Source organism: Fukomys damarensis, unplaced genomic scaffold (assembly GCF_012274545.1).
Source record: "Fukomys damarensis isolate Sample0158 unplaced genomic scaffold, DMR_v1.0_HiC HiC_scaffold_28, whole genome shotgun sequence".
NCBI classification, from domain to species: Eukaryota; Metazoa; Chordata; class Mammalia; order Rodentia; family Bathyergidae; genus Fukomys; species Fukomys damarensis.
Genome location: NW_022900940.1, coordinates 24,890,186 through 24,907,861, shown reverse-complemented (window position 1 = coordinate 24,907,861; position 17,676 = coordinate 24,890,186). Strand labels below are relative to the sequence as shown.

Below are 17,676 nucleotides of genomic sequence, written 5' to 3'. Positions count from 1 at the left end.
TCTCTCTCTATATATATATATATATATATATATCACTATAAGACAACATAATCACATGCTCAAGTATTTAAGCAATACTGTGGGAGTTTTATGGGAGTTGGAAAGCCAAGGACATAGTTGACAACATCAGAAATAGAATAAAGTAGGAGGTACAGATTGAACATGAACTTTACAAAAGAGGGGAAGGATTTGCAGGAGGCAAAGACTATCATGAATAAAATCACTGATCAGAGACTGCAGCCATTCAAAAATATAAAGTAGGGGATGGGGATGTAGCTCAGTGGTTCCACCACCTGCCTCACAAACTCAAAGTCCTGAGTTCAATCCCCAGTAGCAAAAAAAAAAACAAAACAAAAAACAAACCCTCCCATTAACCTAATTAACCTGAAGGGTTCATATGTCAGGGTGGTCCCAACTTGAGGGTCCACTGTCAATATGAAAACAGGTAAGAAACTTAACCATATGTCAAGGCCTAATCTTGAAGGAGCTGCATACTTACAAAAGCAACTGAATAAGTAAGTGATTGCTTTTAGTGGACATAGATGCACAGCATACACTAAGATCATTTCATGGTAGTGGACCCATTTCTTTTGGGATATGGGCTGCCAAAGTGAGCATTAGTGGGCTCAATTCTCCTTCTATTATGTATATGGTACAAAGTGTGGGGGTATTTATATAAATATAGTTTCCATACCTAGAACCAAGCAAAAAATGAATGGCCTCTTTGTATAAAAGTCTGTTGTTATTTTTCAAACACAAGTTGGTCCTATTAGGTGTGCAGCAGTGTATAGTTTTTATTTCTATGTCTGCGCATCTCAATGAAGTTTTGACCCAAGTGTGTTGCATACACAGTTAACACGTTTGTGAGAGATAAGAGTGGAGACAGATATACAGCTAGGTAAATTTGGCTACCTCAACCAGACTGTTTTTTCGAGTTTTTAGTTTAAATATTTTGAATTATGAACCACCATTCAATCATTGATTTAAATTTTCTTTTCCTTGTGCAAATATTTTTTAGCTCTTCTGAGGAAAAATGACCCTGCCTAAAGTATTTGAATTGCTGAGCTCTGGTTATGCCAAGACGCTCAACTCTCCTCAGAAAAGTTGTTCTCCCAAGTATCTAATTATATCAGAATCTAGCCCAATGGGAAACATGATCTTGGGTAAAAGTTCTGTCCCCGCTGGGTTTCCTGAATATAATAGCAATGCAATTAGCACATTTTCCCAGTGATTGAGTTGGCATGTACCCATAGATTTATAAATAGAATTTATTGTGAAAGTTTCTGTGCTACTGGAGTAAGTGCCTATTGCAATTTGATGATAGAAAGTGTTCTCTGAAAAGAAACTATTATATGCCTTATATGATGTGGCCATCTGAGGACAAAGAAGGACAGAAGATACAAGTGAGTTTTGTTTTCAGTAAATACTACTCTATATACAGTTATGAACCACCAAATATATTTCATATTTGACAGGCTGATATTTTACTATTCTTCTATTTTCAATTATATTGATAGAGCAGTTTAGGGATAAATGCCAATTTTGGATCCTTCCCTGGCTCTAGGCCAGAATGTTGACCTGTTGGAGTGTGTCCAGATTCTGCCGATGTCTCCCCATGAGAGCAATAGACTCAAGGAATTTGAAGACCATTTATAGTGGGGCACCAACCTGTGCTTTAATGTAATCCTCATACATTAAGATTTTTATTTACTGCATTCAGATGAGACTGATGGTGAATTTCTAAGGTGAACACTGTGATGAAAGGACATTTATGTAATTGGAAATATCACTCTTGCTATTGCCACTAAAGCATAACTCGTTTCTGAAGGATGGAGTTACATGCTTCAACTATGGTGGGGAACTGTTTTCAATGAGGCTTTGTGCTTTGTGATCCAGTAAAATTTGTAACAGTGAGAAAACACTTTTATCTTAATCAGAACAGTATTTAATGCTTCCTTGTAAGCCATCAGCAGTTTCCCTAGTCAACTGAGTCCTCTGTCACGCTGATACATTGAGAATGCCTGCTGTTATACCTAGCTGGCTTGTGATTTACAGAGCTGTCTTTACATTGCATTTCTTTCTTTTTGATAGTCCAGCTCCACAGTGAGGGCCTATCAGACTAGTAAGTCACGAGTGACCATGAGTCCTGGCTTCAGCTCCCAGTGGAACAGCAGCCAACCTGCGTGGAATGCATACTCCTTTCCAAGAGCAAGCTTGCACTACCAGTCCCATGCCAGCTATACCTATTGCACTGGACACCCTGCCGTAAGTACCCCATGTTTCTATAATTGGTAAATCAGATGCTTTATGAAAAATCTAGAGTTGCTGTCTCTGTGTTAGTTTGGCTGTTCTTCTAATAAATAGGCTATTCTTGAGTAAAAGAGATGAGCAATGGAGTATATTTTAAACAGCATGCATTTGGGTAAATTTACTGAAAATTAACATTCCTTTTAAAGTTATTTCAAAATGGTGTAGGTTGGGAGAATTTTTGGAATGGTGTGGTTTTGAGATTGAATGTATGCACATCTCTGGTTTTAATTTTCTGCTTCCTTCTTGGATGTTGATTATAAATTTAGTTCATTGCTTTTGTACTGGGAGAAGGAATCTTTCAAACTGGCATAGAGTGAGTGGAACCTGGATGCCTCCAATTTCATCAATGGCCTTGATGTATTTTTACAAATGTAAATATATAGAAATATTTTTCAGTTTCTCCTACACAGAACTATGAGGTTGTTAGTATAAATTACTCAAAATGCAAAAGTAGGGGGAAAATGATCTCATGGAATAGGAAAACCTTTTAGAATAGGTGCCTGTTTCTAGCAAAATATTTTTGGTGTCTCAATCCAGCTTTCATAAATTTCAAAAAATAAGACTACATTTCATACACTTGAGGAAGACCATAACAAATGTTGACTAGGAAAATCTCTGCTACTGTTAAAACTCCCAAGTCCAGGAGTGCTGGACAATGAGAGAACTTTGAAAGTAAGTCACACATGCCTCTCATAACAAGTTCTCCACCTATGCTAGAGAAGAGGAGGCTAGTAATTATACTGACAAACATTCTAAAAAATATAATGAAGCAAACAAGAAAAATACTGTATACAATTAGAAGTGCTATGTAGAGACTTTAAATTGGTTGAGATGATAGAAAATGTTAAGGTGGCCACTACTGAGATTAAATGATTATGTGATCCGTTGAATCTTCACCCAGAAGATAGGTTTTATCTAAGATTTGACTGGAAAGGAGAGATAAATAAGGAGCGTTCAGAAGGTGGACCATCCTAAGTAGAGGAAATAGTATTATGATACAGGGAAGGATGAGCATGGGTATTCAGGTTAGAAGAAGAAACATCCACGTACATGAAAAAGAATGGAAGGAGATAAAGTCAGAGAAAAAGGAAGAAACTACAGTGTGCAACGCTTTGTAATCTTGAGTAAGGACATTTGTGTTTTTGTTGGTGGTGTTGTTGTTTTAATGTGAAGAAAAAACATTGCAGAGTCCTAAGCAAGGGAGTGGTTGCTGGTTGGACAATTCCTAGTGGAGGAATAAAAATGAAAGCTCATAGTCAAATTAGAATTGCAATACAAATATGCAAGTTAATACAAGAAAAGATTAAAATTTTTGTATATTCTTGATCCAATGTTTAAAATTCATGCATCTTAAGTGCATAATTATAATGAAAATTTGCATATATTAGACATAACATTTTCCTTGGTAACCAGTTCCGTATCAAATACATTAGATTAGGTTTTGCCCTTCAGTTATTATTTGTCAAGCCACAATATGACAAATTATGATTTAATGAAGTATTCCCATTCAAATTCTTGTTGGACTTGAGGTCACCTAAAAGTAAATGACACTTATTGAGCATTTAATATTTTCCAGGCTCTGTATTAAGTATTTTTATATTATGGGCAAGGGTGTAGGTGTATGTGTGTGCATGTGCACATTTATGTATAATATGTATGTGTGTGTATATATATGTATATATATATCCTGAATAAATAACCATAGGAAGTAGATATCATCATCTATATCAGTTTAGAAGTATGGATTTCAGACAAAATAGTATCTTGCCCAACTACTAAAGGGGCTGAGATTTAACAGGGGCTGTCTAGTCTTCTATTCATATCCATCATAGTACGTTGCTCTTTGCCACTGAATCTGTCTTTATTTATATCTGCAAATAATTACACGATTGTATCCCAGCTAAAACTCTTTCTAATCATTCAATTTAAATATGCGTGTTACTCCTTAGAGAATTATTGGTATTTATAGGACACTTGGGTTTAGATGGGGAGGTAGAGAAGAAGAACAGCGACTGTCCTGTTTTAGAAAGCACTAGGAAAATCATACCCACATTCTTTCCTTTAAAACTTATACTTTTTTTTTTTGTCAGACATTGAGAGTAAAGGAAGTCAGGTAAGGAAAATAGAAGCAAAAGATTGGAAAATACTTTAAAAACAGTCATGGGTGTTACACTTTTGATTTCAAGTATACTCTAAGGATTAGCTTTAAACCTACTTGACATTCTTCCAGTAATATAACATTTAAACTTTCTTTTAAATTTTCTTCCCATGCCTGATCAGATGGTATTAAACTCTTGACTCCAAGATAAGTACTCACTTAGCTCTACGGTTGTTCTATAGAAGGGATTATACTCTTTGAAAATATTCCAGAGAAACACTGAAAGCTTGGTTAGGATGAGACTGTTCAGAAACATGATGACCTCATAATTTTTATTTGTATCCATTTGTTAAGTCAATGAACTGGAGAAATATTTGGAGGTCAAAAAAATGTTAAACAGATTCTATAGTTGCCATGCAGTCTAGGATCCAGAGGTTTTGTGGTTAACCATGGAAATGGAGCTCTTGTCTGAACAGATTTCAAGTGATTTTTCTTGAGTCATATAATTGAGTAGCCTTTAGTGGAGCTATAAATGCTCTGCCTGCCTTGTCACATTCTGGTCCTTTTCTTCAACACACTAGTTTGATTAAAGATTTCCAGTTCTCTGACTTATTCCCTGGGGTTCTCAGAGTGTCAGCCAATGTTATGTTTGTATAGTAAGTACATAGGACACAAATGGCTTCCTTTTCCCTCTGAGTCTGTGCTACTAAGGAAGCCTGATGTCCCATGAGAGTCACTTTAGTTAACTAGACATCAATTGCCTTGTTAAAAAATCTTACAATTCAGTGAGACCTCTAACTGACCAAGTAAATATTTTCTTTGGGCCTTTTTGTATTAGATTTCTATGGCTGATGTAACAAACAACCACAAATTTGGGGAATTATCTCATCACACACTTACTCTCTTATTGTTCTGGAGGTTAGAAGTCTGAAATGAGTTTTACTGAGTAGAAATCAAGATGTCAACAGGGTTGCACTTCTTCATAAGGCTATGGAGGAAAACCTGTTTCTTTGACCTTCCCAGCTCTGGAGCTACAATTCTTGTGTATCTTCTGGTCTCGTTAGCTCTTTTCATGATCTTCAGTGACAGCAGTATAACTTCTTCCATTCTGTTTCTGTTCTTCTTTACTTTGCCTTCTTTGTGCTCAGTTCTTTCACTGCCTTCTTCTTCTAAGGTCACTGATGAATACAATTAAGTGCTCAACCAAATAAGCCAACGCAATCTCCCTGTCTACAGTCCTAATTTAATTTGTATATATACATACATACATACATATATCTCCAGGTAAAGTAGCACTCACAGGTTCCAAGGAATAGGTCATGAGCATCTTTCTGAACCACTGTTCAGCCTACTATAATAATAATATCCAGCGCCTCAATGGCTAACTTCTGAGACATTAGGTAAATATGAGGGGTGTTCAAATACCGATGAAGCGTAGCTTGCTGGGGATGATAATAAAAGGAGGGATTCTTTAATGAAGGAGGATGAAAATGGGTACACTGTGGAAATTAAAAATTACTGAAACTCACAAATGCAAGTTTGGTTTTTCAGAAACCCATTGTTTTCCTCTTCTAAGATGAGGTACATTATAGCTATTTATTTAACAACCTCTCCACTGCACATATGAAAATGAAGGCAAGCTTATTAAAACCACAGTAATGTTTAATTCATGACATTAGTAAATGAAGGAAACATACATATGGAAACTGTGGGGAGTGTGATGAAATTGTGGTCAGTCACTTAGAATGGCCTCTTCAACTTGGGATATGAAGTTGCAAAAAGTAATATTAACAGTTTTCAATGACTACAATTTAACTTATAGTATTGTGAAGAATATAATAGTTCTATTGTTCAAGGAACCTAATTATATAGGGAGTAAATTTCTTAACTAATTATATCATTCATGGCATATTTCGTTCATAACATTGCTGTAAGAATTTCCAAATAGTATATTGACCAGTGTGTTGGTACTTTCATTTGATATTTTTTTCACCAGATAGATGATAACCCTATTTGCTTTGTGACTTGACATAAAGAATGCCATCAAATTTCCGGCAACCTCTTATTAATTGATAATTAATAGGTGCCTGGGAATCACATGAATCACATGTTAAAGGAAGGGATTCATTAGACTAACTCTCCACTCTCCCTGTATCTGATCCTCTCTTACAAATGTTTCTTTTCACACCCCAAATAATGCCATCCTCTAAGTGTGTCTAAGGAGATTGGAAGAGGGAGACGATAAGATGGAAAGATGAAGAATACACAGGGATTGTCTTGGTAACTTTCTTCTCACTGCAATACCCTACATCCAGAACTGAGTGTGAGAGAGGTTTATTTAAATCCATAGGTTTTAATGGTTCTAGTCCACAGTCAACTGGCTCCAAAGAAAAAGTGGCATGGCAGAGTGGCCTGGCAGAGGATGACTGCTCACATCATGGTAGCCTGGAAGCAGAGAGAGAAGGGAGAAGCCAAGAAGGAAGATGTATCCTTCCAGGCCAAGCAACCATTGATCTGAATTTGATGACCAGACCCGACTGCCTAATACAAAACCAGCTGTACCTGCCCCATGTAATCACCTTCCCAAAGCATTGCCTATGAGTGCATGAGGCCTTTTGGGGACTTTCTTTATATAAACCATAACAGGAATGATATGGTCTTATTTACTGAAGCCAGGAACTTCGTGACATTTTTTTCTCCACTCAGGAAGCACAGTATGACTCAATGCCCCGTGATGCTAATCAGACGATAGTTTGGGCCAACATGAGGCAGTGACTAGGTTGAACCTAGTTAATAAGGGATCCAAAGCAATGAAGTAAAAAGAAAAGAAGGGATTAACAAACAAAAGTGATAATATGCTCAGAGATCCATGCTGCCCTGAGATAATGGAATCTTTGAGTAAGGTCTTGTCTATACTTCAAGGAAAGGGCAGGCAGCTAGGGTGTATATATCAAGAGATTACCTCCCTGGAAACTTGTTACAGAGGAAGAGATCTATTGACTTCCTTGAGGAGTTAAGTTGTAAAATAAAACGAGGTTCCCCAAACCCAATGAAGAGTATTCCATCCTACAATGAGGGCATCTCTGTCTACATCCACGGCAACTGTTTATATTCACCAGTTGATTCCTGATCATAGGCTCTACTTTGCTCAATAGCTAGAGATAAATATTTCATTTAGAAATACATTCTAGTGATTAGAAGATGTTGAGAGTTTTCTTTCTCTTATATAAGTTTTTTATGCTGAAGGACTACTAGTTTACTTTGAAAATAAATAGTAAATCCCTTATGACAAATGCTCCAGCTCTGTGCTCTAATACTCAAGCCAGAAAGAAGCTTTGTCAACACAGACTGCTTGTTTGTAGTTTCTGTATGAATCATAACTGCTTGAATTTAAATTACTATCTCATTGATTATCCCAATTAGATTTATTCTAGTTATGGAAGAATTTCAATATTTTACCAAAAGTATCTCATACTTTCACCAGTATGGCTGGACACTAGCTTAAAGATAAAGTTGCGTGAAACTTTGAGGTTATACAAAACTTTTCAAGGGTTACTGAAAATGGATTGTTTTCAGGGAAATAATGACCATGTCTTCAACTTCTAAGAATTCTTATTTATATACTGATTTGTCTGATAATTCATCAGTATCCTAATGCTAGAGTCATGGGTCACCATATATTCCATTTTTTCCTGGTTTATGTTTATTCCTACCACGGATATAATAATTTCTCCTTCTCTCTCAAAAAAGTTCAGATTTAAAAGATATATTATAATTTCCCTATCACATCTTTTTTTTAAGGGTATATTCCTTGCACATAAATCATACTATGGTCCATTGCCTTAGGGTGTGAAACCTCCCCAGGAGAGCACTAACAAAAAAGTGCTTCATGTAAAGATTAATCAGGTATCATAAACCAATGGGGTCTCCATTCTTTGCCAGCCATGGATATATCTCTGTGCTAAGGGAGAAGAGTAGAGTTATCATGATCTAGAACTTATTTAAACTTATAATGAGATTTTTAGATAACTTGAGGAAAGATCGTATGTAATTTTTCAAATTTTTTCTAAGAAAATGGAACAGTTTAAAGACCACTACTCAGTGATGATTTTACCTAAACTACATTTTTCAAGTCATGGAAGCCATCCTTATTCCTGCTCAGAACTCAGACCTCTGGCTTCCCCAATCCTGCAAAGCTTCCGAAGCCAGGTCACTAAATATCTCAATACCTGTGTCTCTTCATAGTATACCATACCTAAGGCTGTCAATTTCTCCTAGCAAAATCTCCTACAAGACTAGCAGTAGAAAGAGGTAATAACATGATTGCCTCCATCTGAAGTTTTGATTAAAAAATAGCGATTAGGATTTTTTTTTGGCAGTCATAATGGTATATCTAACTGGTGGTGCTTTCAAAGAATAATTGCATGTTAATGCTCTTTATGAAAAATCTGGATGTTTCTATTTCCCAAGGATGGTTACTACTCATCCCCCGTGCTTCTTTGGCAATACCATTCCCCAAGGAAGAACTGACATCCAATTTCTTCTTATGTTTAGTTGGCCCATGGGACTCACTTCTATGAATAGAATGTAGCAGAAGCGATGCTATGTGATATCTCAATTAATAGGGAAAGTCAGCGAAGCTCCTACTAGCTGTTTTAAAATGTTTATCTTCTGGATGGGATGTTTTTTCTCAGGACATTCCCTTTCTGAACCTGTCATCTTCTCTGAGGAAGCCAGCCCCACATGGAAAGATCACCTGTACGGTCTCTGGGCAACAGTTTCAGTTGCCGTCAGTTTTCTAGTTAGCAGACATGCGAGTGATTCCATTTTGCAGCTGTGAGCCACTTTCAGCTATTTGTATTATCCTAGCAAAAGACCAACAAGAGAGAGCGGAGACCAGGTATAACAACTGTGTACTGTCCATAAGCCTGACCCCCAAAGACTGCGGGCCTAATAATATGGATATAGCTTTAAGCAACTAAACCTGGAGTAGTTTGTTTTTCAGCAACAGAAATAAGAACAATATAAATTTCTAAGCTTGGTGCAACAGTTGACCAACAATTAATAGGCACAGTCTGTCTCTTTCCTGCCATTTTCTCTGTGTTGGTGGTGTCACCTTTTCTTGGCATGCGAAGAAGTCCATACATTTCAGTTATATAGGACACTGTTTCAAGAACGAGGACAGAGAGCAGGGACTTTATATTACATTGCCACTTTTAAAGTGCTTTTTAATTAGCAAAATGGTATATATTTATTATGTGCAACATAAAGTTTTGAAATATATTTCCATTATGAAATTCAGCATCTAAGTCAAGCTAATTACCATATCTAATAAGCGTTATTTCAAGTGCTTATATTTTACATATGTTGTAAACACTTAAAAATCTCCTTTTAAAATTCTTGTGATTAAAATATGCAAAATACATAAGCAATGATATCTCAATCGTTATAATTACATATAATTTATAATTAATGATTTGTTTAAAATACAAAAAATAGTGGGGGTGGGGAAGAAAGGGAATGGAATTAATATGAGAAAAGGAAAAAGATGGAAGCAAAGTCTTTGTAAATAGGGAGGGGTGGAAGGGTTAAAGGGAGGGCAGGGGAATGGGGAAAAATAAGCACCAAAATATGTTATATAAAGGTACAAATTTCCAATGATGAATGTCACTATATTGTATACCTAAAATGTAACAGTAAAATTAATTTTAAAAATAGTAGGGTAATTAGTAAGTCAAAAAAGATGTGAAAATTTACTCAGACTTATTGTCATAGTTATTTTTTAATGGTTCTGTTTGGAGTGTATGATGATGACATTCCTTGTAGGGAGTTGGTACATTCCGTAACAGGTTGTAATTGTTTTTTTCACCCCCTTCCCTTCACCTCCTCCCATAAAGATCTACTCTTTTAGCAATTTTTCAGATTACAGTCTATTGTTATTAGCCATTTTTATTTTTCCTCAATAGATTTCTTAAATTTATTCCTCCTATCTATCTGAAAATACTTGGAATACTTTGACGATCCCCACTTCCCTCCTCCACACACAATCCTCAGCTTCTGGTAACTACCTTTGTAGACTCTTCTACTTCTACAAATATCACTAGCATCATACTCTCCAGTTTAGCTTTCAGTCTTAAATTTGTTGAGACTTGTTTTGTGGATTACCATGTAATCTATCCTGGAGCATGTTCTGTGTGTGCCCTTGATATTGTTGATTCTTTTGGTGTTAGATGGGCTACTTAGTGCCTATGTATTAGCTTCCATTTGGTCTAAATAATAGTTCAAGCTTCATATTTCTTTACTAATTTCTGTCTAGCTGATCTGACTATTGCTGAAAACTGAGTATTGAAGTCTCCTAATGTTATCTTATTGCAACCTACCTCTCCTTGCAAATCTACTATATTTCCTTTATATATTTAAATGCTTCAGTGTATACACACACACACACACACGCATATATATATAATGTGTTATATCTGGTATATCCTCTTGATGAATTATTGCCCACACACTATTATAGCATGACTTCTTTTGTTTCATTTTTATAATCTTTGACTTAATATACATTTTATCATGAAAAACTACAGATCTTCCTGGTCTCTTCCATTTTCCATTTGCGTATAATATGATTTTCTATGCTTTCACTTTCAGTTTACCTTTATCTTTACTGGTGAAGTAATTCTCTTGTAAACAACATAAGAGGGGCTCTGTTTTAATCTGTATCTTTAAGCCTTTCTATAGTATTGTATGGAGGATTTAGTCTATTTAAATCCAAGTTAATTATGGCTATGTAAGTACTCAATACCATTTTGGTCACTGTTTTTGGATTGTTTCTTCTTCTCTTGCTATTTTGTTGTTTTCCTTTATGATAAAGTATATCTTATCTAGTGGTACTTTTTTTAAGTTTAGCCCCCCAACAAATTATCAGAGGTTTGAAAAAAATGCATTAAAATTATTTGCACTGGTGTAACAAGGGTATCTTTTTCTACAATTTCATGTTTTCATCTGAAACTTCATAACACTGGCCTTTCTTATCTTTATAAGTCACTATCAGAATTGCCCATTAAATGCTGCTTCTTGAATTTTAGATTATAACCGATTCCTTTAAACTCCCAAATTCCTCCTATAAACAAATTTCAAAGGCTCCTTTCAATCATAAGTTATAGTTATAGCAATGAGTTACCAGCACCAATTTTTTGAGTTACCTTCATATTATAATGAAAATTTTAAGACCATTAACTTATAAAATTGAAAAGTTTATCTAGCTCATGGTTCTGAAATTTCTAGCCTAGGACTAGGTATTCCCACTAGGGGTACAGCTCTTGCTGTAATTGTGTTAAACATGTATCAAGGCTAGAAAACAGAGATTGAGAGACCAGAGCCTGACATTCACCTTTGAAGACATGCCCCAATAGTTTAAGGACCTCTCACTAGGCCCTACCTCACAAATATTTAAAATATTCTATCACTTAACCAATAATGCCACCATGGAGACTGATCATTTACCACAGGGACTTTGAAGATAACTTATCCAAACCATAGCAGACTGTGTATTTTTAAGAAGCTGTCTTCAAGATCACTGATTCTGGTTAGTCAGTTCTGCTGTTGATATTCTGTATTGCATTGTTCATTTCATTTGTTTTGTTTTTCAGCTCTAGGACACACACACACACACCCCTCTGTAGGAGAGTGGTTAGAGATTTCAATCTCTATTAAATTTCACATTTGGTGATTTTTTTATTCTCCTGATTTCAATGAAAGGGTTAAAGTTTCCTGAGCTTTCTTAGAACAATTATTTTGAATTCTTTGTCAGGCAGGTCAAATGTTTCCATTTATTTGGTGTCAGCTTTTGAGAGATTCTTATGTTATTTGGTTTTATTACATCTCCTTATATTTTCAGACTTGGTATTGCTTTATATGATGTCTGTGCATCTAATAAAGTGCCTTTGCTGACAGACATAATTTGTGAAGGCTATTCACCAGTTAGCCCATCCAGAAATTCTGGGAAGGTTTTCTAACACGGACTGAGTTAGGCTTTCTTCTAATGTTCCTGAATACATTGATCTGGTGCCTGAGTCAGCAGGTGAATGTACTTGAAGACTGAATCAATTGAGTTGATCTTGTTGATTGGTTCTTCTGCGGTGGGCTTGGAGCCTATGTCCACAGAGACTGAACTGGCAACGGTTTGGGTCTTAAACCCAAATCTGCAAGAACTGGCCAGGTGCTGGAATAGGCCAAGTATATAGGTCCACTTAATGGACCTTGATCCTGATTCTTCTTGAGTTGGCCTTTGTTGGTACTGCTGTAGAAATGGTCAGAAGGCTTCAGTCCTCAGAGTCAATCCTGCACCAGCATCTAAAGGGATAAATATGGACCCAGTGTCTACTGGAACAGGCCTGAGCCCTAGGTCTGTGGACCTTGGAATGATATGGATTGGCCTACAGCCTGGTGCTGGGGTGGAGCTTGGGCTCACAGGAGCCTCAGAGTACTGGTTATGGCCTGCTGGGGATAATCTGAAACTAGGGCTATGGATATTGAGCTAGAACCTATTTTTGCTGGTGTTTGCCTAGAATCTGAGGCTAGGTCTATGAGGGCTGGTCTGGGTCCCTGGATCTTGGAGACTAATTTGGGACCAGGAGACACTGAAACATTTCTGGAGCCTGGTCTGTGGTGCCTGGTCCATTACTGGAGTTTGCTGAGACAGACAGACATGAACCCTAGGTCTGCTAGAGTAAGCCTGAAGCTTCAATTCCCAGGAACATTGATTTATTACATAAGTAAATTCAGGGATCTGTTAGTACAAAGAATGAGAATGGATGCTGCAAAAACAACCAGGAGTGTCTGTTATTGTGGGCCAGATCTGTGTTGCTTAGCCTCTCTATAACATTCTCTGAGATATGTACTAAAAGATTTAAACTCATTAGGACATAGTTTTAAAAATCACTTACTAAAATCCAGTGCTTGCTTATATCATAATATTGAAAATGATGTTTGAATGAGTTGTGATACCTGATTTTGTGACCAGACTGTTGACACTGAATTGTGCCTGGGTTATGAAGAGTATACCAAGTATTAGGATCCAAAACTACTCCTTTTTCCTAATACTTTGGGGGGGGCAGGTAAAGCTTTTTTCACACAAAAATGTGTTGGCTAATATTCGGTCTTTGCAGTCCCAGCTATGACCTTTCAACTCTTTTTAGTCATTGAACGAGGCTATATTTTCTAGGCATCAAGTATAAAATGAGTATATGCTGTATTCTGGAAATTGTGCTGGTTGGCAGTAATGATGGGTGTGAGGTAGACTATGAAAGGGAAGGAATGGTGAGCAATTACAAGAACCCGTATATTCAGGTTGCTTAAAAGCTCTTTGTGAATAGGTTGTGAAAGAAGATTTATATTTGATGATGGTAGCAAAGTTCTAAACCAACATTTGCCCAATACTAAATGCAGACCCTTGAAACTCTGTAACTTAGAGAAGCTACAGGAATGTAATGGTTCAGCATGAGAGTTCTTGAATTAAGCTGACTTGAGTGCATATTCCAGATCCTTCATTTATTAGCTCTGTGGCTCAGGGCAAAAATCACCGAATGTTTCAACATCAACTTTCTTCCATAGAAAATAGAGAAATTATAGCTTACTCCTTGAGGTCATTGTGTTGTGTGAATTTAATGAGATAATACACATGCAAGCCATTTAACACCTGCTTATTCTTTAAAAGTCAGTAGTAGATAGAAGTTAGATTAAAATGAGAACAAAATATTTTTTGGGGGGGTGTTGTAGGGATCGAATCCAGGATCTCTTGCATGGTGGGCGAAGCATTCTCCTACTGAGCCACATCCCCAGACCCAAGAAATCAATTATAATTTAGGTCAGCAGAGAGGATTTACAGAGTACCAGTTTGCACTATTTGTGTGGCATCTTAAGACTCTTGGACTGAGGCTTCAATTATTCAGAGACCTTTGCATACATGAAGATTTATTTTTCTCTGCCTGGAAATTTCAACTTTCTCCTTTTTGATGAAGTTTTCTATGATGAAAACTAGGAAGATAGTAGAATTTTGCCCAGATTTGGTCATTTTGGTGAGGTCTAAAAGGTAAATGTCACATTTTTCAGGTGATTTTCTTCCCAAAACAAGTGTGTTCCAGATGAAAGTAAGAATCCTTTTCCTCTTCTCCCTCCTGACCTTATTTTTCCCACAAGGTTTGAAAAGCCAGTGTTTCAGCGAGTGTATTTCATTCCTTTGGTTTACATCCCAGCTGTGAGAGTCTCCCTTCCTACAGCCTTTCCTCTCTGCTAATAGTCCCTCACACCATCTCTTTGACGCATGGCTTGGTACAATTTAATTCTGAGTATCTAAAACAGATGTTTTGGGAAATGGATTCAGCTATTATTTGGGCTTGGTCCATACATCCTGTGGCAAATGCTCAAAGTTCATATGACTTTATTGAGACTCCAGGCTGTAGCACTTCGTGTTTTTCTACTCTGATAAGCTCAGTTTTATGTTTGATTTAAAAATAAAAAAGCCCCACCTGCTATGATAATTTTTTAAAAATTCACATTAAAATTGATTAAATGTGATAAACATCACATTAAATAATGTAAAAATTATCAATAAAATACTATCTTACAGATGTAAATTATTTTCAGTGACTTTAATTGGTAGCATGCAATCTTGCATAATTTAGTTATGACAACTGGGGTGAGATTAAATTATCTTTATAACAAGGCATTTGGTTCACAAAAGAATTCAAAGATGATAAGAAAAGAAAAAGTTACACCATTGTTACAAAAGACGCATGACATATAAAGGATTTGATTTATAATCAATGCTGTTCTAAATGTTGGAGAAGAAGTGAATTACCAGTTTTATCTGTTATCTGTATCTATATTTGTGAGGACTCCTAGGCTGAATCTTTCAAAGAAACAATGACAAAACATACTTCCATTGTGATGATTCCCTTTTAAATAACAAAATCATACTTTTAAACTTGAAAACAAAAGGTTTTTTATTATATCCCTCACCCTTTTAGAAAAAGCAGATTCTATCATTTTTATGAAGATACTTTCAATGCTATCTCTTAAAGCCAAACTTTAGAGCAACTACAGGCAGTGAGCATGAATGACACTCGTTTATCAGCCCAGCTCATTGGAGCATTTTGAAATCATTCATGTGTAAAGATCAATTGAGACCAGGTTAGGCTCATTTTTTAATTATAAAACTAATGCAGTATCTTTTGGGGCAAGTTTAAACTTCTGAAAGAATTAAAATTAACATTAAAAATTCCAAATTTCTTAGGTTCAGGCTGTGAGGGAGAGTTACTTTCCAAATACTGTTTGGTTATGGATGAATAATCTTCATTAATTCTTTAACTTAGATGTGTAGTTAAATACTAATGCAACAACATCCCCTATATCTGAGGGGGTATGTTTGAAATCTTGCAGTGACTGACTCATACACACATAGTAGTGTCAGCTGACTTGATAAATAATAAGTCTGTTCAGTGACTAATAGGCACCTACAACGTGGGCTTATGATACTAAAACATCCCAGGCTGGATGGAGTAGGGCCGGTCAAATTTCATCATGCTGCTCAACATGATGTGTAATTTAAAACATATGAATTGTTTATTCTGGAATTTTTCATTTAATATTTTCAGACCATGGCTGACCACTTGAGTAACTGAAACCATGGGAAATAAAAATGCAGATAAGGAGAAATGTAGAGAAATGATCACACAAATATCACAAAGTATACACTTCCAAACCCACCAGCTTTAGAAGTAATATTATCAACACTTTTGATGCTTTCACATGCAACCATAACTTGGGACTTTTTAAAGCCTGTCTTTGCTTTTCTCCGAAGTTTTGCACTTCTACATAAGCACAGCATTGCCTAATTTTGAATTTTATATCAATTTTAAATGTACTATAACATACAATATAAACGTACTGTATATATATATATGTGTGTGCAATTTTTTGCATTTTCTCAACATATTTTAGTACCGTCTTTATGATGTTATTGGCTATAGTTCTTTCACTGTTATTGATATGCATACTTTGTTTCATGACCATAACAAAATTGACTCATCTATTTTAAAATTGATGTTAATATGCGATACTCCTTTTTCTTACTATAAACATGAATGCTGCTCATTACCTGCTCCCTGGTATATAGATTGCCTGCAACAAAGATTGGAATATCTGGGTTTTAGTGTGAGGCATATTTAGAATGTCTAAGTAATAGCAAATGGTGGCTGTACCACGACCCATGACTTAGGGCTGACCATGAGTCTTTTCTATTTCCTCTTGCATAAAATGCCATGCTGTACTACCTTTTCTCTATTTTTCTATTGCAATATTTGCATTCTTTCTTTATGATTTATGAGTATCTCTGCATAATGGGATAATAATATTTTGTCAGATCTGTACATAGCAAACCTTTATTTGTTGATTATATTTCACTTTTATGGTATCATTTGATGAGTAATGTACTTAATATAAATTTAGAAATATTACTCAATTTTTAAATAAATTTGCTCTTTGTGTGTTGAGAAATTCTGTTTTTTAACCCAAAGGTGAATTATAGTTGTCTCTTCTTCCTTGTTCACCTTTTAGGATAAATAGAACAAAAACCAAAATAATTCCTTCCTTTCCCTAATCATTTCACCTTTGGTGATTCTTTTGTGATTTTTGTACTGGAAATTTGACTAAGTGGTGTCAGATATTCAGCAGGGTGTATTGTCACTCCTCTTACTCTTTCTCCAAGTTTTGCTTATCTTTCTTTGCCTGATCTAAAAAAAAAAAAAAAAAAGAAATCACTGAATCCTCTGGGGACCAAGAGTGCTACACTTCCTCAGGTTCTTTTAGTCTCTGATTCTACCCGAGAGAAGCTTCTGAAGCAGTTCCTTTGGCATGAATATAATAATATCGCTGAAGGAATTCTGGTGAGACTGAAGTAGAACTTAACAGAAATTAAACCCATTCCACTTACTATTCTATACTTTTGTTTTACTGAACAACTTATATAGATATTTTTCCTTGCTAATATAGTATATGTCTTCCTTTGACTTTTGGTATAAAGTACAATAATACAGCTTTATCAGGAAGCATTTCAATCTTCCCTTCTAGAGGCTATTTTTATTCCCAGACATTTATAATATTTTTTCTTTATAATTATTTTATAGGTGAATTGCTGTATCTAGTGATGTCTTATTTAAAATTTGTATTGAAACTATTCAGTTGTTTTCTCATGATGTTGACAAAGG

The 17,676-nt window shown here is 35.7% G+C and overlaps 1 protein-coding gene across 2 annotated transcripts in view; it reads left to right on the top strand.

Moving 5' to 3' along the window:
- Positions 1-17,676, top strand: part of Rbms3 (RNA binding motif single stranded interacting protein 3) — a 1,373,556-nt gene that overhangs the window by 627,743 nt on the left and 728,137 nt on the right. For both annotated transcript variants that reach the window (XM_010638264.3, XM_019209637.2), the window contains one exon: positions 2,092-2,265. In XM_010638264.3, the coding sequence (XP_010636566.2) occupies positions 2,092-2,265 (174 nt within the window). The remainder of the gene's footprint in view (positions 1-2,091; positions 2,266-17,676) is intronic.